The sequence below is a fragment of the Pipistrellus kuhlii genome, unplaced genomic scaffold (genome assembly GCF_014108245.1).
Source record: "Pipistrellus kuhlii isolate mPipKuh1 unplaced genomic scaffold, mPipKuh1.p scaffold_m20_p_24, whole genome shotgun sequence".
Lineage (NCBI taxonomy): Eukaryota > Metazoa > Chordata > Mammalia > Chiroptera > Vespertilionidae > Pipistrellus > Pipistrellus kuhlii.
The window spans coordinates 1,696,927-1,718,098 of NW_023425523.1; the positions used below are offsets into that span (position 1 = coordinate 1,696,927).

General features: G+C 60.7%; 1 protein-coding gene across 2 annotated transcripts; it reads left to right on the plus strand.

Annotated features, from left to right (window-relative positions):
• The first annotated feature begins 4,170 nt into the window (after positions 1-4,170).
• On the plus strand, positions 4,171-20,864 carry SNX7 (sorting nexin 7). 2 transcript variants are annotated; one of them, XM_045586823.1, is made up of 9 exons: positions 4,171-4,277; positions 7,991-8,173; positions 10,039-10,188; positions 10,710-10,874; positions 11,535-11,733; positions 11,858-12,057; positions 12,233-12,319; positions 17,501-17,653; positions 20,477-20,864. In XM_045586823.1, exons 2-9 carry the CDS (start codon positions 8,003-8,005, stop codon positions 20,552-20,554), a joined length of 1,203 nt encoding a protein of 400 aa, XP_045442779.1. In that variant the 5' UTR covers positions 4,171-4,277; positions 7,991-8,002; the 3' UTR covers positions 20,555-20,864. The 2 variants fall into 2 exon arrangements, with proteins under 2 accessions (XP_045442779.1, XP_036308994.1); XM_036453101.2 differs by lacking the exon at positions 4,171-4,277 and having other exon boundaries at positions 10,078-10,188.
• The last annotated feature ends 308 nt before the right edge of the window (positions 20,865-21,172 follow it).

The following is a 21,172-nucleotide window of genomic DNA, read 5'->3' on the forward strand; positions in this document are numbered from 1 at the left end:
AGTAAGGGGCATGCAGGAGGCAGGTGATCAATGATTCTCTCTCATCATTGATGTTTCTACCTCTCTCTTCATCTCCTTTCCTCTCTGAAATCAATAAAGATATATTAAAAAATAGATAAATAATAAAATATATCTTTATTCATTTCAGAGAGGAAGGGAGAGATAGGAACCTCAGTGAGAGAGAATCATGGATCAGCTGCCCCCACTGGGGACGGATCCCACAACCCGGGCATGTGCCCTGACTGGGAATTGAACCGTGACCTCCTGGTTCCTAGGTGGATGCTCAACCCCTGAGCCACGCAGCTGGGCCTGGATGTTCTGGTTTAGGAAACAATGGGACCAGCTGCAGAGCAAGGGTAGGTGCGGCCGCTGCAGCCAGATGCCCAAAGGCTCCCAGGTCTGAGCATGGACCTGCTCCCCTCCTCTCACCCCAGCCCGGGGCCTCCCGTTCCTTCTCTCCCCCCCCTCCCCCTAGCCCTCTCTCAGCACCCACAGACATCTCACCGAACGCACAGCCTGTGCTGCTTTCTCCTGAAGGCGCGTCTTTCTCCCCAGCCGGCGCCTATTAGCTCCAATCCTCCGTCAGTGTGATTGCTGACAAGTCCGCTTTGTAAGCCGCCTTGTATTTCTCCTTGACTTTGCTTATCTCCCCCTGAGCCCCTCTCTCTAAATCACTCTTCCCGGGATTGCTTTCCCATAAACAGAGCCGAGCCGGGCGCTCCGGTGATATAAGGCGCGGCCTTTCGGAGCGGCACACGGAGCTCGCTATCGATTGCCGGGCCCTGGGGCTTGACCGTCATACAGCCCGCTGATCCCGGCTCTGGGCCGCGACGGGCTCCCCGCCTGCAATGCCGCGGCCCGGCGAGGCCGCAGAGGGCGGCGCCCCATGGGGCTCAGACCCCACCCTGTGGGAGCCCCCCGGGTGCGGGGTCCGGGTACAGTGAGTCCCTCCCGCCGGCACAGAGCCCCTGGTCTCTGCCCAGGATGGGCGGTTCAGCGCGGCCAGCACTTTGCCCCTCTCCTGTCCTCTCCGAAGTCGTCTGTCAGCGCCTCCTCCACCTGCCGGACGTCAGCCAGGCGTCAGCGTGATCGCGGTTAGAATTTCGAGAATATGTTCTCTCTGTTCCCTCAACACGGGCATCTTTTAAGGTTACTTTTTGCAAACATCACGCATTTGCAAACATCATGCATTTCACCTGTTTTTCTAAAGAGTGTTTACCCCGATACCCATGTTTTACCCTACACACACACACACACACTCACACACACACACACACTCACACACACACACACTCACACACACACACACTCACACACACACACTCACACACTCACGCACACACACACACACACTCACACTCACACACACACACACTCACACACACACACTCACACACTCACGCACACACACACTCACACTCACACACACACACACACACACACACTCACACTCACACACACACACACACACTCACACACACACACACACTCACACACACACACACTCACACACGCACACACTCACACACACACACTCACACACACACACACACTCACACACTCACGCATACGCACACACTCACACACACACACTCACACACACTCACACACACTCACACACACACACACTCACACACACACTCACACACACTCACACACACACACTCACACACACACTCACACACACACTCACACACACACACTCACACACACACAGCTCTTGTCCTCACGCTGGCCGGAGTCACACAGTAGGGCCGCCCCCTCCTCCTGGAGAACAGACTGTGCCCTGGGAAGTTTTCCTGAGGGGATGGGACTGTCCTTCACTCCCCAGGGCGGGGGGCGGGGATGGCCTTCGGGCCGGAGCACAGGAAGGACACTGGCGGTCCCCGGCGGGCCCTCTGCCGAGGAAGGAGGGCGGGCACTGACCGGTGGGCAGTGCGTGTGCGTGCTTGGGAGGGAGTGTATTCCTCAGGCCTGTCCTCCGATCAGAGAGAGGCACATTCTCTATTCCCCCAAGTTATATTCTTCATTTCTTTATTTTTTAAGTATGTTTTTATTGATTTCAGAGAGGAAGGGAGTAGGAGAGAGAGAGAGAAACACCAATGATGAGAGAGAATCACAGTTCAGCCCCACGCCCCACACTGAGGACCGAGCCCACAGCCTGGGCACGTTCCCTGACCGGGAATCGAACCCTGACCTCCTGGTTCGTAGGTCCAAGTTCAACCAGAGCCAAGCCGTAGGGCACGTTTCTCTGGGGCTGGCTCTTCGCCAGGGAAGGTCTGAGCAGCGCCCTGGCTGTTTGGATACCTGACATTCTTCCCAGGGGATGGGAGGAAAGGCTGGGCCTGAGGGAGTCACCCAGAGCCCAGGCCAGTTCGGGCACATTCCTCACCGCTGGGATGGAGGAATGGAGGCTTCTGGAAAGTGTGGGCAGCAGCACTGACCGCCGCCTCAGGGCGCGCAGGAGTCAGTTATCCTTAAAGTTTAAGATCGTGGCTCATCCCCGGGTGCCTGTCCCACAGCGAAAGGTCCCGAATCCGGTCACCGGGTCCAAACCCGCTCCTAACGGAGAGGGAGCGCGGCCTTCCTTCCCCCCCCCCCTCCGGGAGGCCAGGCGGCCCGCAGAGCAGGGGCCCGAACCCCCAAAGCCCAGCAAACAGATGGCTGTTCCCCCGGCCGGGCCGCTGGGACCCTGGACCCGCTGGGACCCCGGACCCGCTGGGACCCCGGACCCGCTGGGACCCCGATCCGCTGGGACCCCGATCCGTTGGGACCCCGGACCCGCTGGGACCCCGATCCGCTGGGACCCCGATCCGCTGGGACCCCGATCCGCTGGGACCCGGACCCGCTGGGACCCCGATCCGCTGGGACCCCGATCCGCTGGGACCCGGACCCGCTGGGACCCCGATCCGCTGGGACCCCGATCCGCTGGGACCCGGACCCGCTGGGACCCCGCTCCGCTGGGACCCCGATCCGCTGGGACCCCGATCCGCTGGGACCCCGCGCGGAGAGGTGGCCGGGCCGCGGGGACGGTGCCGCCTCCGGGACCGTCAGGGACCGGCGTCCCCGCCCCCGGGCCCCGGGCCAGGGCGCCGGGCGGGCAGTTCCGCGTCTGCGCGGCGGGGCTGAGGCCGGGCCGCCGGAGCCAACGGGCGCGGGGCGGGGAGGCCGGCGGGGCGCGGGGCGGAGCGGGGCGGGGAGGCCGGCGGGGCGCGGGGCGGAGCGGGGCGCGGGGCGGAGCGGGGCGGGGAGGCCGGCGGGGCGCGGGGCGGAGCGGGGCGCGGGGCGGAGCGGGGCGGGGAGGCCGGCGGGGCGCGGGGCGGAGCGGGGCGCGGGGCGGAGCGGGGCGGGGAGGCCGGCGGGGCGCGGGGCGGAGCGGGGCGCGGGGCGGAGCGGGGCGCGGGGCGGAGCGGGGCGCGGGGCGGGGAGGCCGGCGGGGCGCGGGGCGGGGCGGGGCGGGGAGGCCGGCGGGGCGCGGGGCGGGGCGGAGCGGGGCGGGGGCGGAGCGGGGCCGGGAGGCCGGCGGGGCGCGGGGCGGAGCGGGGCGGGGAGGCCGGCGGGGCGCGGGGCGGGGCGGGGCGGGGAGGCCGGCGGGGCGCGGGGCGGGGCGGGGCGGGGAGGCCGGCGGGGCGCGGGGCGGGGCGGGGCGCGGGACGGAGCGGGGCGGGGGCGGAGCGGGGCCGGGAGGCCGGCGGGGCGCGGGGCGGAGCGGGGCGGGGAGGCCGGCGGGGCGGACCAGGGCGCGGGGCGGGGCGGGGAGGCCGGCGGGGCGCGGGGCGGGGCGGGGCGGGGAGGCCCGCGGGGGCGGAGCGGGGCGGGAGGCCGGCGGGGCGCGGGGCGGAGCGGGGCGGGGAGGCCGGCGGGGCGCGGGGCGGAGCGGGGCGGGGAGGCCGGCGGGGCGCGGGGCGGACCAGGGCGCGGGGCGGGGCGGGGAGGCCCGCGGGGGCGGAGCGGGGCGGGGAGGCCGGCGGGGCGGAGCGGGGCGGAGCGGGCAGGGAGGCCGGCGGGGCGGAGCGGGGCGGAGCGGGCAGGGAGGCCGGCGGGGCGCGGGGCGGACCAGGGCGCGGGGCGGGGCGGGGAGGCCCGCGGGGGCGGAGCGGGCAGGGAGGCCGGCGGGGAGGCCGGCGGGGCGGGCGGCGGGCGGCGGGCGGCGGGCGCTGGGGATGGAGGAGCAGCTCCCGGCGGGGGGCGCGGGCGGGGACGGCCCCTGCGCGCTGCTGCCGGCCGAGGCGCTGGCGCTGGACGGGGACGAGGACGACCTGGAGGTGTTCAGCAAGGTGAGCCCGGCCGGCCCCCGGTCCTCCTCCCGCCGCCGCCGCCGCCCTGTGACCAGGGCTGTGATCCGCTTTGGTCTCCCTCCTCCCGGCGGACTCGGGGCCGCGGCCAAACGCAGGCGGCGCCAGCTCCCCGCCCCGCGCCGGGGTTTCGGGGCGGCCGCCGGCCGGGAGGGGCTGGAGTCCAGAGGGGGACTTTGATTTCCTGTCCCGGTGCGGGTGCGGGGCTGGGGACACCGAGGTGCCTCTCAGGTCCCGGGAGAGGTGCCGGGAGCCCCCTCTGCGGGGCGGGGAGCTCCCTGCGGAGCCCGGGACCCCAGCACCCAGCTGCCCCCTCCCCGCCCCCCGCCCCCGCTTCAGTCCGCCGGGCCTCCGGGCCGGCCCTCCAGCCTGCGGAGTGGGCGGAGAACGGCAGGCAGAGTGTGTGGACTGTGGATACAGTTGCTATTTGTAAAGAAAAATGCCTTTCTTGGTGGGAGGCGGGAGGCGGGAGGCGGGAGGGAGGGGCGTTGACCGTCACCCCGGCTCCTCACCTGGCTGCCCAGGTGAGAACAGAAGACACGGCTGTATTCATGGCCCAGACGCCTGGGAGGAGCAGAGGGTACCTGAGGGGTTAGGCAAAGCCACACCTGTGACCAGAGCTTCATTGTGGGAGAGTCACGGAGGGAGAAGGTGCCCAGTGAGACTCAGACCCAAAGAGGAGGAAAACGTGGGGGAACACATACAGGCAGGCCTGTGCCTTTCCCGCGAGTTCCCCTCGTTTTACCAGGGGGTCCATTGAGGTCCCCCCGCAGCACAGGGTGAACCTGCCTCCACGTCCCCCGCGCCCTCTCTGTCCGGCGAGGGGCAGCTGGCCGGCCTGGGAGGGTACGGTTAGCCTAGGACTGTCCCCGAGGCTCCCCAGGGCACGTGTCCGGCCCGGGAGGGGCCGAGGGTGGGAGTGGCCCGGGCGGCCGTATCACCCGGGATCCTCCTAAACGTGTCACATGACTTCTCGTCCCAGATTCCGAGCGTCCCAGCCCTCTCGCGGGGAAACCGACGTCCGGAGCCCGCAGGCAGAGGCGGGTCTCAGGCGAAGCTGTTGGGATTGGAGCTCCCGGTGTGGGGTAGCAGGGCCGGGAACCTGGGCCCTTACCGGGGCTGTGGGTGGTGTAGGTGGGAAGACGGTGCAGCCGGGCGTCCTGTAGGTCCTGTGTGTATTGTAGGTTCGGTTCCTTCCCCCCCCTAGCCTTACAGCGGGCTCAGCGTTCTGGGGGAAGGGCTGCCCGGAGGTGATTAAGGAGCCCGTGGATGAAAGGTAGTTTTGGAAGGCATCGGGGGTCAGAGGAGCTTCCGCTGAGGTGAGGGAATAGAAGACTCTCCTCCTTTATCAAGGACCCGTGCTTTGATTAAACACAATTTGTCCCTAGGTGAGGTGGAGACATACACTTCAAAGGGCATGGTGTCAGAGGGTTTACAGAGATGGTCCGTTTCGGGAATAGCCTACAGTTTGGCCAGCAGGAGGCAGTAAAGTGCCCTGAGCTGTCTGGCGGCTAACAGTCCTATTCAGGTTTGGGGGAAGTGCCTTAGCCGTTTCCAACAGGCAAACTCCATGTGACTCCACCCTGCCGAGCTCCCCAAGCTTACCAACTTTTGGAAAAACTCTTGTAATTGTCACACGCTGGAATTGCATGGATTGGGGTGGCATTGGCTCACAAAACCATCCAGGGTTCAAGTGGCATCTGACCTCCTGCCACAGCGCGGAGGGACCTGGAGAGCCTGTGCCGAGCGCAGTCAGCCAGACAGACAGACAAGCACTGAGAGCTTCACGTCTAGGTGAAGTCTAGAGAGCAATCTGAACTGACGACGGAATCGGAGCAGACTCCTGGGTGCGGAGAACGGCCTGGGGTTGGGTGAACAGGGGGCAGGATTAGGAAAAAAGGAGCAGGTGCATTTCTGAGTGCCCTCCTTCCATCGCCTGCAGCTGTCGGGGCCGGATCTCCAAGGCCCCCGGCTGCGCGGAGGTTTCTTCATGCCAGCCGACATTTGTTCCCCACCTAATGCTGTCCTTGTACTTCTGCATCTTCTGAAAAGGACCGGGCCTCAGCCCCATCCCTGGCCCAGCTGCTTGTGAGTGCTTCCGGCTCCCTGTCAGGCCCCCAGGAAGGTGAGGAGCCGCCTGTGGCTCTTAGGCTGCGGGCCCCCCTGGCCCCTCGGTTTAGGAAAAGAACGTCTGAGAGGGCGCCGGAAGCATTGAGATTCGCTGCCCGTTTATGCTAAGGTGACCAGACGTCCCGCTTTTGGCGGGACAGTCCCGATGTTTAACAATCTGTCCCGAGTCCTGAGGCGTTTTAAAACAGTCCCGATTTTTGGAAAGAAGGTTGGGTGTGGCGGGGATACACCTACAGCCGCCCGGACGGACAGAGTGGAAATGATGGGAAGCTCCATGGAGTCCAAGGAGGGCTGTGAAGGCACAGGCAGGAGCCAGACCCTTTTCCTTGGAACAGCGAAGGCGGTGCTTCCGGGCTGCGGGAGTGTGTCTTGGAGGCTGTGTGTGTGTGTGTGTGTGTGTGAGGGGGGGGGTGTCTCTGCTCCCGTGACTCACCCCACGTAGGCCTCCTGGCTGCTGAGGGCGACAGGGAGGGGCCTGCTGGCGTTCCTGCCCCAGGGTGAGTTCCAGCCTGGAGTGCGGGCGTGGCTGGTCTCAGGCCTCCCCTGGAAGTTGGGGGAGAGGGGAGCCCAGCCTGGCCTCAGAGGCAGCAGGCTGACGGGCTGCATTCCCCGCTGGGCTGGGTGTGCAGAGGCGGGACCACAGTCATACTTTCCACCCCGGGAGCTCTGAGTAATGGCCGCCCCCTGCTTAGTCATCCTTGAAGCCACTCGGCGGCTGGGGTTCCCTCACGTCCGTGGGATCCCCATCCAGGGCAGGAAACCCCTCCCGTGGATTTGGCGTCCGTGGCTTTGAGTGTCTCTGGCACGTGGAACAGAACATAGCTGCGCATGTTACACGTGTGTTACATGTATGAAGGAGCCCTGCCCGCCTTTCAGCCTCCACATTTCACTTGTTCTTTCCTTGTTCTTCCTTCCACATGCAGCCACCTGCACCGAGCTGGTTACAAACATTCGAGTGAGTGAGTGTGTGTGTGTGTGTGTGTGTGTGTCTGTCTGAGGATAAGAGAAAAGGCCCCATAAGAAATGCAGTGCGGGAACCCAGCGAATTACACACACACACACACACACACACACACACGGCAGAGGTCAGGGCGGCAGTTTGTGTCTGATTCCACGAGAAAGCTGCGCAAAGAGAATCCAGGCGCCATTGCCAGCCCTCAGCGTGTGTCCTGTTCCTGTCAGTGGCTCCTGCCTCTCTAACGATCGTTGGAACGTTAAAGGGCTCTCAGGACTGCGGGCCCGAGGCTCCGGGCTCTCGGACATCAGGGTCCTCCTCCGGGCGGCTCCTCCGCTCCCCCCGCCGAGGCCCCGCACCGCCCGGCAGCCGGCCTCCAGCTTCCGAAAACGGCAGCTTCGCTCGGCTGTCTCTTCCAGGCTCAGGCCTCCGGGTCCGGCTTTGTTTGTTTTCATCTGTCTGTGTCCTTGCTGACGTCCGTGGGGTCCTGCGCGGGCGCTGAGACGGAAACCTGCGTCCCAGGGCCCCCCTGCCCCGGGCGGGACAGCGGGGACCTGGAAGGAGGCTCCAGCCTCCCCCCCGCAGAGGCTGATGCTCGGTTCCTCCCCAGGATGCCTCCCTGATGGACATGAACTCTCTGAGCCCCACCATGCCCACGTCCCCCTTGTCGATGATCAACCAGGTCAAGTTCGAGGACGAGCCAGACCTGAAAGATCTCTTCATCACGGTGGACGACCCCGAGAGCCACGTCACCACCCTGGAGACCTTCGTCACCTACAGGGTGGCCACCCAGGTGCGTGCGGGCGGCGGTCCCCGCGGGCGGCTGTCCCCGGACCCGGGACGTGCCACCCGCTCACTGGGAACACGCAGCGTCTCGGCTGAATTTATCTGTTTTTGTTTGTTTGTTTGTTTGTTTTAAACCATTTTGGGTAAGATACTGCATTTTGGGGTGTAGATCGCCTGAGTCCGTTCGTCCTGAACTCCCAGGTGCCCAGGTTTTATGGGGAGACGTGGAAACGAAGCATTTACAGAACAGCTCCCAGGGGAACTGGTAATGAACCTGTGCATATGTGCTGGTTACACAGAGCTGTTCAATAAGTAGATAGAGATATATGTTTAAAAATATGTTTGTTTATTTATTTATTTTTTAGAGGGGGTGGGGAAGGAAAGGGGTAGAGAGATAGAAACATCAATGATAAGAGAGAATCATCGATCGGCTGCTCCCTGAATGCCCTCTACTGGGGATCAAGCCCACAACCTAGGCTTGTTCCCTGACTGGGAATCGAACCCGTGACCTCCTGGTTCATAGGCCGATGATCAACCGCTGAGCCACGCCTGCCAGGCTTTAGTAAACATATTTTAACGAGTGACTCTAAGCTATGTTTGTGTGCATATGTGTGTTCACGTGTATATATTTGCATATATATGTCCACATATCAACTCATGTATATTGTTAAACTGCCTCGACTAGATCTATAATAGTTTTCCTATTTTTAGCATTTCTATAACCTGTCCTTTTTTGCATAATAGCTAAGATTTTGTAGTGTTCTGTGAGCATTTAGTTCTTTCGATTTCTGCATCTCACTTATCCTTTTTCACTAAAAGGGGAATGTTTTCCTGAGCTGCATTGTGAGGTATTCCAAACATGCATTTTAAGAGATTAAATCTTGGAAAGTATAGCTTAGGGGAGCCTTATTTCACAGCAATTACGGTTGCTCAGCTCTTGCACGGCTCAATCCTACAATTATGCTTATCTGCGGGGTGGAGTGTGGGACATGCATGCCACGTGTTATTCTGTTCTTCAGAAAAATCTCAACCTTCCCAGGACTGACTGTGATTTTTAAAAAATATATATTTTATTGATTTTTTTACAGAGAAGAAGGGAGAGGGATAGAGAGTTAGAAACATCGATCAGCTGCTTCCTGCACACCTACTACTGGGGATGTGCCCGCAACCAAGAAACATGCCCTTGACCGGAATCGAACCTGGGACCCCTCAGTCCTCAGGCCGATGCTCCATCCACTGAGCCACACCGGTTAGGGCGTGTGATTTTTAATATGCAAAAATGCAGCTACATAGGACACTGGTGGGAACGGCTGTTTTCCTGAGAGGGGCGCATGCATGAGGAGGTCTGCTTTTGTGTTTGGCTCGGCGTTCGGCCGTGGAAGGGAGGTCGGCATTACACCCGGCCGGCGTAGCATTATGGTTTGCTGAGAAGAGATGTTTGAAGGGATTTGCTTAGCCTTTTAGGAGCTCAGCATAGACCTCAAAATAGAATTCCTTGGGAAGGACGAGAGGGTTGTGTCTCCACATCAAGTCTCCTTTAATGACACGTTTGAAACAGCGGGTAAAACCACCCCATCAGATGCTGGAATGTTCGCAGACCAAACGCGCGTTTTAGCCAAAGGGTGGGTTGGAGCATATTCGGGGAAGCGTTGTTCCTGGGTTGTGTTCGGGTCCCTCCCACAGGGCACCCCGATGATCCCCGAGGTGAGACCCGCGTGTCAGCCTCAGTGCGGGGCACCCGCTCCTGCGGTGGCTGCGTCGGGGGGAGGAGAGGGGCTCTCCCCCAGACTCCCCGTGCGGGTCTCAAGCCCGAGCGTGGGGTTTGCTTCCTGCGGGGCCCGCCGCGCGGCTGCGCCTCCCTGCTCCGCACAGGCTGCCGTGCGGCATCGCCTTGCGCCGCTCCCTCCGCAGACGTCCCGCGGGGAGTTCGACTCCAGCGAGTTCGAGGTGCGGCGCCGGTACCAGGACTTCCTGTGGCTGAAGGGGAGGCTGGAGGAGGCCCACCCCACGCTGATCGTCCCGGTACGTCCGCCCGCCTTCCCCACCACGGCTGTCACCGTGTCCGTGAACCGAACCCCAGGCCTTTCCGTTCCGGGGAGTCCATTCCTCCGGGAACATCCGTTTTACACGTTTCCCCCCAACTCCAGATTTGCTTTTTATTCTTTAATATTTTTGAATTGATCTTAGAGAGGGAGGGGAGAGAGAGAAGCATCATCATAGATGAGAGTCATGGGCCGGCTGCGTCCTGCATGCCCCTCCCCCCTCGAACCCGGGCCTGTGCCCAGACCGGGAACGGAAAACCCTGACCTCCCGGTTCCCAGGTGAGACGCTCACCACCGAGCCCCACAGGCCGGGCCCCCTTTGCTGTTCTAACTGTCTCACGCTGACGCTGTGTCGTGTTCGGACTTAGCGTGTGCACTTGCAACGTGTCTTCACGCGAAGTGCAGGCATGTTCCCGTGGCCTGTGACACGGCACGTGTGGCGGTTCCCCAGCCCCCGCGGCCGGGCGGGCGCCGGGCTCACGGCGGGTCTGTTTGCCGCAGCCGCTGCCGGAGAAGTTCGTGGTGAAGGGCGTGGTGGAGCGCTTCAACGACAGCTTCATCGAGACGCGCCGACGGGCCCTGAGCACCTTCCTGACCCGGGTCGCCGACCACCCGACCCTCACCTTCAGCGCGGACTTCAAAGTCTTCCTCACCGCGCCCGACGGGGTAACGCCTGCACCCACGCCCCGCCCCTCCCTTCCTCCCGGCCAGAGGCCACCCCTCCCTCGTTGGCCTAATTGATAAGCCAGGCAGCAGGGCCCTGGAGTTAAGAAGGATTTTTTTTAAAAAAAATATATATATATAGATTTATAGATTTCAGAGAGGCAGGGAGAGGGAGAGAGAGATGGAAACATCCGTGATGGGAGAGAACCATGGATCGGCTGCCTCCTGCACACCTCCCACTGGGGATGAAGTCCGCAAAAGGACCTGTGCCCTTGACCGGAACCGAACGTGGCACCCTTTCCAGGCGTCCTCAAACTTTTTAAAGTGGGGGCCAGATCACGGTCCCTCAGAGAGCTGGAGGGCCGGACTATATGAACTACTAATTCCTACTGTAACACCTCGGCTGCGCTCACTGCCCAAAAAACCTGTCGGGCCGGATCAGACTCCTCTGCGGGCCGCATGTGGCCCGCGGGCCGTAGTTTGAAGACCCCTGCTTAGGCCGTAGGCCGGCGCTCTATCCACTGAGCCACACCGGCCGGGGCTGAAGAAGGGTTTTTGAACACGGGAGGGACAGCCGTCAGGGGTAGCCCCGTGTCAGGTCTCCATCCCAACGTCCCTCCCTCCAATGTGCGGACGCGCCCTCCCCCTCCCCCCCCTTCCCAGGAGCTGTCGGCGCACAAGAAGCAGGGCCCGGGGCTGCTGAGCAAGGTGGGCCGGACGGTGCGGGCCGCCGCCCTGGCCCTGAGGGGCGTGCGGGGCCGCCCCGAGGAGTTCGAGGCGATGAGCGGCTTCATCGAGGCCTTCAGCCAGAAGATGGGGCTCCTCGACAAGGTCTCCCAGCGGATCTGCAAGGAGGAGCGGGGTACGTGGCCTGCGTGGCCGCCGAGCGCCTGCAGAGCCGTACGGGATGCGCTTCCGTCCCGCCGTCCGTCCGCGGGGACCGCCCGCCTTCGGTGCACGAAGGGGTTCTGTGTCTTTACTTCCAGAGTACGTGGACGAGATGAAGGAGCTCGGCCCCACCCACGCCCTGTGGGCCGAGCTGGAAGACGACCTGGCGGACACGCTGGGCGGCGTGGCCAGCTGCCTGGACCGGTGCTGCCAGGCCACCGAGCGGCGCCTGCGCGGCCTGGCCGAGGCCCTGCTGCCCGTCCTGCACGAGTACGTGCTCTACGGCGAGATGCTGACGGTGAGGGCCCCGCCCCGAGCCTGGGCCGCAGCGGCTGTGTCTGCCGTCCCCGCGGGCCGCCGCGCGTGGACAGACGGCGTGGGCGCCCGCCGTGCGGTGATGGGCGGGAGATACAGGCCTCAGTCCCTCTGTGCTGTGGCCGCCCCGCTGATGGCTCCTGCGTTTCCCCGCGCAGGGCGTCATGAAGCGGAGGGACCACATCCAGGCGGAGCTGGAGTCCAAGGTGGAAGCTCTGACCTACAAGAAGGCGGACACGGAGCTGGTGAGCTCGCGGGTTCCGCCCTGGGATGGCGTCGGCCGGTGGGTCACCTGAGGCTTTTCCCGCTGGCCGAGAGGGCCTGCTACCGCTTGGTGTGCGTGTTCGGCCAGAGGCACTGCCACTTCTCCCCACGTTTCTGTCCCTCCTGCCGAGTTCTCCAGGAAAGAGACTTGGTTAGTGTGTGTGTGTGAGTGTGTGTGTGTGTGTGTGTGTGTGTATGTATGTGTGGGGGGTGTATGTGTGTGGGTGTGTGTGTGTGGGTGTGGGTGTGTGTATGTGTATGTATGTGTGTGGGTGTGTGGGTGTGGGTGTGGGTGTGTGTATGTGTATGTATGTGTGGGGGGTGTATGTGTGTGTGTGTGAGTGTGTGTATGTGTGTGTGTATGTGTGTGTGGGTGTGTGTGTGTATGTGTATGTGTGTGTGTGTGTGTGGGTGTGTGTATGTGTGTGTGTATGTGTGTGTATGTGGATGTGTGTGTGTGGGTGTGGGTGTGTGTCTGTGTGAGTGTGTGAGTGTGTGTGTGTGTATGTGTGTGGGTGTGTGTATGTGTGTGTATGTGTGTGCGTGTGTGTGCGTGTGTGTGTGCGTGTGCACGTGTGTATTTAACGAGTCCAGTAGAGGGAACAAGAAGGGGGACACATGTACCAGAATAGCATTCTTGTCTTTTAAACTGTAGAATTCTTTTATTTGTTAAACAGTTTTTAAATATGTTGATATTAGCGACGAGGTACAATGTTGCATTGACCTACCCTAGAGAAGGGGCGTCAGCGTTCAGGAGCAGAGCACAGCTTAGGGCCACACGTCTGTTCAGAAGGAGGAGGCGCCGGGATCCTCCCTCCCGGAGTCCGGGAGAAAGCCCGGCCCGTCCGGCTCAGCTTTCCCGCCTCACCTGAAATAGCCACTTTTTTTTTCCAATTTGACTTGCAAATAGTTTGTCTTTTTGCTATAAAAGTTTCCTTGACATCTCATTATAACCTACTGATCCCTCTGTATTTCTGACCCATTTTTGCGTTTGCCAGCGCTGGTATAAAGGTTTTTGTTTTTGTTTTCTCCTGGCCAGCTGCTCTGTTGAGAGAGTGGAGAAATTTGCAGCGTTCGTTGTCTGCATGGCATTCCTAAGATGCTTTTAAAGAACTAAGATGTGAAGCAGAGAGATCGGAGCAGTGCCGGGGCCATCAGGGGGCCTGCCTGGCATGCGGGCGCGTTGAGGGGTTGGGGCGCGGCCTCTGGCACGGACCCCGCTGCAGAAGCCGCGCGCTGGGAGGGCATCTTCGGGGGAGCCCTCCAGAGGAAGCTGGCAGCAGTAGTCCCAGCACAACGGGAAGGAAGTTGCTTAGGAAGATGCAGGATGGCATCGCCATGGAAACGCACTCATGTGAGGTCGGAAGGAGCCATCCTTTGCAGTCGCCATGGCGACCCTGGCAGAGAACTGAATAGAGCCCCCCAGCCCGGGTGCTCACCATGACAACTCAAGCAGGCCCCTTTAGAGCCCACCCCGGGCCGTCTCTATGGCGACCGCGCCGCGCTGCCTCCAAGCTCAGCCCAGGCCCCCGAGGGTGGGACGCCACGCGGACCCGGCTCAGCAGCTCAGCGTGAGGAGGCCGCTCACACGCAGCCCACCCGGACGGGCGGACCAGGGGCGCTGTAGCTGCTGGTGGAGATGGAGCTCCGATGGCAGAGCCAGGTGGCCGGGGAGGGGCCCCTGGAGAAACGCATGTGGCGGTGCTTAGAGACAGGCAGCATTTACAGCACTGAGACTTGTCGAGGCCACGAGGGAGACTGAAGGCACTTCCCGGCACGGAGGGCCCGGCCAGGGAGTCTGGTGCGAAGGAAGGCAGTTGTCGCTTCGGCTGCTGGGGGAACCGGACCGGCAAGATGAGCTGAACGTGGAGGGTCATTCGACTTCTGTAACCCACTTCTGCTGGGAGGCCTTTCTGCAAACAGCGGGCCTGGGACACGGGCGGGCCTGGGACACGGGCGGGCCTGGGACACGGGCGGGCCTGGGACACGGGCGGGCCTGGGACACGGGCGGGCCTGGGACAGGGACAGTCTGGGACACGGGCGGGCCTGGGACAGGGGCGGGCCTGGGACAGGGGCGGGCCTGGGACAGGGACAGTCTGGGACACGGGCGGGCCTGGGACAGGGGCGGGCCTGGGACAGGGGCGGGCCTGGGACACGGGCGGGCCTGGGACACGGGCGGGCCTGGGACAGGGACAGTCTGGGACGGGGCGGGCCTGGGACATGTGCGGGCCTGGGACAGGGACAGTCTGGGACGGGGCGGGCCTGGGACATGTGCGGGCCTGGGACAGGGACAGTCTGGGACAGGGGCGGGCCTGGGACATGTGCGGGCCTGGGACACGGGCGGGCCTGGGACACGGGCGGGCCTGGGACAGGGACAGTCTGGGACACGGGCGGGCCTGGGACACAGGCAGGCCTGGGACACGGGCGGGCCTGGGACACGGGCAGGCCTGGGACAGGGACAGTCTGGGACACGGGCGGGCCTGGGACACGGGCAGGCCTGGGACACGGGCGGGCCTGGGACACGGGCGGGCCTGGGACAGGGACAGTCTGGGACACGGGCGGGCCTGGGACACGGGCAGGCCTGGGACACGGGCGGGCCTGGGACACGGGCGGGCCTGGGACAGGGGCGGGCCTGGGACAGGGACAGTCTGGGACACGGACGGGCCTGGGACAGGGACAGTCTGGAACATGGGCAGGCCTGGGACAGGGACAGTCTGGGACATAGGCGGGCCTGGGACACGGGCGGGCCTGGGACAGGGGCAGTCTGGGACACGGACGGGTCTGGGACAGGGACAGTCTGGAACACGGGCAGGCCTGGGACAGGGGCAGTCTGGAACACGGGCGGGCCTGGGACAGGGGCGGGCCTGGGACAGGGGCAGTCTGGGACACGGACGGGTCTGGGACAGGGACAGTCTGGAACACGGGCAGGCCTGGGACAGGGACAGTCTGGGACATAGGGGGGCCTGGGACACGGGCGGGCCTGGGACACGGGCGGGCAGTAACTGGTCCCAGAGAAGCGGGGGGCTGTGTGATGAGCCCCGTGAAGAAGGTGCAGCACTGCGGATCAGAGCCGGATCTGCGGTGGAGAGGAAGGGCAGCGGTGGCTCCGAGGGGCAGGGGCGGGGGCCGGGGTGTGGGGTGTGGCGCCGTGGTCTCTGCCATTGGGCAGGAGTTCTCCGGGCGGCTGTGTGAAGGCGCTCATTCCCTCGCCGCCTCCCGTCAGGGGCCTCCACGGCGCAGATGCTGCGGCCGCTCCGGTGTTATTTTTACTTCTGAAGGACAATTGGTGGTGTGCCACTCGAGGCAGCACTCAGCTTAAACGCATATGAATGCCCCTGACACTCAGCATCCTGTGCACAGATCCGCGAGGCTGTTGGGCAGGGTGGGGATGTGAGTGAAAAGCAGATTTGCATTTCCGTAAGACCCGGGGCCTGGGTGCGGAGCCGCGCTCAGTAGCTGCAAACGCGGGTTTGTTCTCCCGTCCCTGCTCGGTGGCGCTCTGGGAGCCTGTGTTCCGCTCTTATCTTCAAACGGCCGTGGCTCGTCTTCTGACGCCTCGACAGTCCCCTGCCCGGCAGCACCGCCTGCTCGCTGAGCGCCAAAGAAATGATAATATTGACAGAGCGTGCGTGTGCGTGTTGTGTGTGTGTGTGTGCGCGTGTTTGTGTGTGTGTGTGTGTGTGTGTGTGTGCATATCTGCATGCAGGGAGGGGGGGCAGAGGTTGCCTCTACCTGTTCCCAGACATTTTTTCTTTCCTTTCTCTCCTGACCTTTTTGCAAGTATCCTTCTTCCAGTAGGCCTCATTTCCCAGAATCGGTTCTCTCTCTGCTGCTCTTTGTCTATTTGCATCTGTGTGTGTGTCAGAGACACTGGTACACACGTGTCCAGGCGTGCACACTCACCCTGTGTATGACGAGAGAGGAACACCGATTGGCTGCCTCCAGCACGCCCTCTATCGGGAATGGAGCCCACCACCCTCGCCCCCCCCCCTCCCCACCCCGCGCCTGTGCCCCGCCAGCAACCCTCTCAGTGCCAGGCCAATACTTTACCAGCCGGGTCACACTGGCTAGGGCACACGATTCTCTCTCCAAGGGTTTCTCTCAAGAGGACTCCTAGAGGCAGTCTGACATGACTCCGCTTCGGTCTCATGTATTGGGGGCGCCCCCTGTGTGCAGAGGACTCAAAGGAAAGCATGTCCTAAAAGGGGGCCCCAGTGTTAGAGGGAGTCACGGGGACCCTCTGTCTGAGGGATGCTCAAGGCGCCTGGTCCTGGCTGGGGAGGGGACGTGTCCACGGCTCCTGTGGTGTTTCTGCTCCCTTGTTACATGTCACTGCTCACCTTCCACTGGAGCGCCGAGTCCCCGTGGGCGGGGGGGGAGGAGTGCCGTCGGCGAGGAAGGTGCTGCTCAGTGACCCCACTGCTGCCTCGGCCTGTCTAACCGGAGCCCCCTCTCTGCGCCCCTCTCCCCGCGCTCAGAGCAGCAAACAGCAGCGGTCCTCGCTGAGGGCCTCGGCCGCCTGCGGTGTGATTTCTCTGTGAGGGGGCGGGGGTGGGGGCGGAGGGGGGCTGTCAGATCCGAGTCGGCTATTGTCTCCTGGCAGAGGCCCATGGAATCTTTTTGTTTAAGCGTATTGTTTTCAAGAACGTTTCTGCGTTCTGGCTCTCCTGATTATGAAGAGATGTTCAGCGCTTGAATAAATGGGGTGGTTGATTTTATTCCATAAAAGGAAATAACAGAGAAGCCACTTCACCAAAAAAAAATCAAGGTCCCCCTCCCCCCAGTCAGAATAGCTGTGATGCTCAGATTGAATTGTTCCGCTCAGAAGCTGTGTGCCTCTGGGGTGGGGGCAGGCCCGTGTCAGGTGTCTGTGGTTGTATTTATTTATTATCATTATTTATTCATGAGAGAGAGAGAGACGTTGACTTGTTCCACGTTTCGATGCCCTGACAGGGGGTTGAACCCGTAACCTTGACCTATCGCGATGTCGTCGCTCTCGCCAACTGAGCTGCCGGGCGGGCCAGGCCTGTGTTTCTGTGATATTTTAAGTAAAGAAAAGAAACCTTGGGAAGGCGGGAGGGAGCAGGCCTCGATTTATTACCAGTATTTTCCGGCCTAGACTCGCCCACAGACCCACCTCTCTCTGTGTCCGTCCCGTCCAGCTCCGGGAGGAGGTCGGGAAGCTGGAGGACAAGCTGGAGTGCGCCAACACCGCGCTGAGGGCCGACTGGGAGCGCTGGAGGCAGAGCATGCGCCTGGACCTCACGTCCGCCTTCGCCGCCTCGGCCGAGCGGAACGTCCGCTACTACGAGCAGGTGGCTGACCGGGATGGCGTCCTCTGCCCTCCGCCCCCGCCCCGGCCCCGGCGGGGAGAGTGGGGAGGAGGCAGGTGCCACGTTCAGGGGCCTCTCGGTGCCCACAGACTGGCCAGGCGATGGGTGGCGCCAAGCCCGCCCGCTGAGACACGCGTGGCGATGACCAGGGAGGAGGGTGTGTTTTCTGTCTTCCTCTCCCGCACAAGCCCCCGGGGGGCTCACGCAGCCGAGCGCACCACGCGAGGGCATGCCGCTGTTTCCTCTGTGTCTTTCTACTCGTCTCTTGTTCTGGAGGATCCGGATTCCTGATGAGCACTTCGTCGTCTCCTCCCTCATTTCCTCTTTCCCTCCTTTGAAATATTTTAATAGGTTTCAGAGAGGAAGAGAGAGAGAGAGAAACATCAGCGATGAGAGGGGATCATTCACCAGCCACCTCCTGCACGCCCTCCCCCAGGGATGGAGCCCGCCGCCGGGCCTGTGCCCGACCAGGAATCGAACCCTGACCCCCTGGTTCACAGGTCGATGCTCAACCGCTGAGCCATACTGGCCGGGCTCACCCTTTCTTACGTGATAAAGGGTTTGCAAAGTGAGGAAAGAAAAAAACAATTTTCTTAGAAACAATTCAATTAGCATCACGTACCATATTGCCGTTTTGCAAGCTTAACACTTACCTCCAAGTAAATTACAGTTCTTTTTAAATTTTTAAGTATTTTTATTGTGTTTTTAAAATTGATTTTAGGGAGAAAGAGAGAAACATTGATGTGAGAGAAAAACTTTGATCGCTGCCTCCTGCAGCCCCAAATCTGGACAAGTGCCCTGGCCGGGAATTGAACTGGCAACCTTTTGGGGTTTGGTATCATGTTCAGCCATCTGAGCCACACCAGCCAGGGTGTCAATTATAATTATAACGAGAAGCCTGATGTACGAAATTCGTGCATGGGGGGGAGGGGACATGTCCCTCAGCCCAGCCTGCACCCTCTCCAATCTGGGACCCCCTTGAGGGATGTCCGACTGCCCTGAGGTCATTTTGCATATTAGGCTTTTATTATATGGTACGTGTGAACTTTATTGTAACTTCAGAAAAACACCCCCAGTTAGTTTTTTCCCAAGTAACTTCTCAGTGGTTGGCAGGTCAGCCCCAGCCCTTCAGGCCAGGCTCCCTCCCTCACTGGCACACAGACTGTGCGTGGGCCTGGACCGCCCCCCACTGCCTGCTGTTGTCGTTGTCATTAGCTTCAGCATCTCTCAGACACGCAGGGAAGTGGAATGCTCCAGAATCGTCCCCTTCCCTTTGTGAGTTTAATCACATTCTTATGGAAATACTTCTTTTTTCATCAACGTTTGCACAGACAAAGCCCCAGCGGGGTTTGTTTCCAGTGTGATGGATGAAATACAGAACGCACATTTGCCTCTGGACTTACTTTTATGAAGACAAATTGTCACAGCTGGTTTATAACATAAAATTTAAATACCAAAGTGATCGAGGGAAATCAGATTACGGATATAAGGCAGAGGTCTGTACCAGAAGCCAATTACTGTTGTGGCGAAATGTGCTTGGATGTGCGGATTTACCCAGAGGCGGTTGACAGCAAATATAAAGCAGGGATTTTATAAAATGAGGTCATTCCCACTTTGTCCTGTAGGATCGATAAGTAGGATGCATTTATTGAGTCTTTTTCTTTTTTTTTTTAAATGAGAAGAGCAAAACAATGAAACGTCAAATCCAGTTGGACGTGAGTGAATCGTTTCAAAGTCTACTGGTACCCAGGTAGCTGAGGACAGCCGTTCCCTGCCGCAGTGTGAGGGAGCACAGCCACAGCCATGCTGGATCAGCGTGGCCGTTTCCTAGCAGTAGCTGTTTGTGTATTGATGCTGATGATAGAAATGATGGTGTTAGAGATGCTGACATAGTGATGCTGAGATAGAGATGCTGACGATAGAGATGCTTATATAGAGATGGTGAGGGCATACCGCACGTGATGGGCTTGCTATGAGTAAAATGGATGATGATACGATGCAGCGAAAGTACACATGGAAGAGAAATGCCCCCGGATTGGCCCTTCCTGTGAGACTCTCCATGTGAGAATGAGAAGCGGAACAAAGGAAGTCCCTGCTCTCTCTTCAGCAGCCCTGAGTGTGCTCACAGGACAAAGCAGTAAAGCAATGGGCCACCAGGTGGCGTGTCTAGCCAATGAGTCCTTCTGCCTCCACCCTCGCAGTTCCTGTCTTCACAGAGGCACACGTTCACTTAGCAGATTCTTGAGAGAGAGAGAAGCAATTTTTAAGAAAATGCGCAGATCTCATCATTCTTAAGTTATTGGCATTCCTAAAATCGTACGTTGGCAGACGACTCTTAGACGTTTCTAATTCTCTGTCCCTCTCCCTTTGTCTGTAAAAATCAACAAAATATATTTTAAAAGTCAATGGAAAAATATGCTCCGATGAGATTAATAGAGTGTTTTAAAAAAAAAGAATTAAAGTGTGTGGAACATGCCGAAACCGGTTTGGCTCAGAGCATCGGCCTGCGGGCTGAAAGGTCCCGGGTTCGATTCCGGTCAAGGGCATGGACCTTAGTTGCAGGCACATCTCCAGTAGCGGGTGTGCAAGAGGCAGCTGATGGATGATTCTCTCTCATCGATGTTTCTAACTATCCCTCTCTCTTCCTCTCTGTAAAATATCAATAAAATATATTTAAAAAATAAAATAAAATGTGTGGAACAGGACAGGGGTCTGGTAAGCTGGTGGGAGAGGCGTGGGCGGGGGCTGTGGGCGGGTGAATGCTGACAGGAGCCACTGCTCACTCCCTGTGTGTTCCCTCCTCAGTGCCTTGCCACGTGGGAATCCTTCCTGGCCACACAGAGCGACCTCTACGCCAAAGAGCCCCCTGAGGACAAGCCTTAGTCCGCGGCCGCCGGCTTCAGTGGCCCCGGAGAGACCCATCGCCTGGCCAAGTGGTTCCCTCGGGATGGCTGTGTCCAGCAGGGGACGGAGAGCGTTCCCTTCGGTCTGGGATGCCGGCGGGGGGGAGCTGGGAGCTGGGAGCTCAGATGGCTGGCGTGAAGCGGGGTGTACGTGTATCGCCCAGTTTCCATTCCATTCTTATGTTGGTGTGCCCACCGTCCGTGAGATGGAGAATGCTTTGAGTATTTGTCCGTGGAACGCGTCATTCTAAATATATTGTAAAGACGCAATTTTAATAAAACGTTTGATACAAAAGGACGGGCTGTGGCATGTTCTTTTTCTGCAGAACCGGAAGGAGATTCTAATGTGAATTCAGCGGACAGTCACCCTGACCTCATCCCAGCTTCCTGGAGTTCGCTTCTACCTGAAGTATCGATTCCGAGGTCGGGTAGTCATCGCTCTTAGGTGCTCTATCGGAACCATCTGAGATGGTCACGTCTTCTGAAACCCTTGGCCTAACTATCGCCATCCATGCATCCCCTCGGTGCTAAGGCGCTGAGTGCACAGACACTCCCCTGCTGACAGGTGCCTGCCCACCGTCTGGGCGGCTGCAAGCAG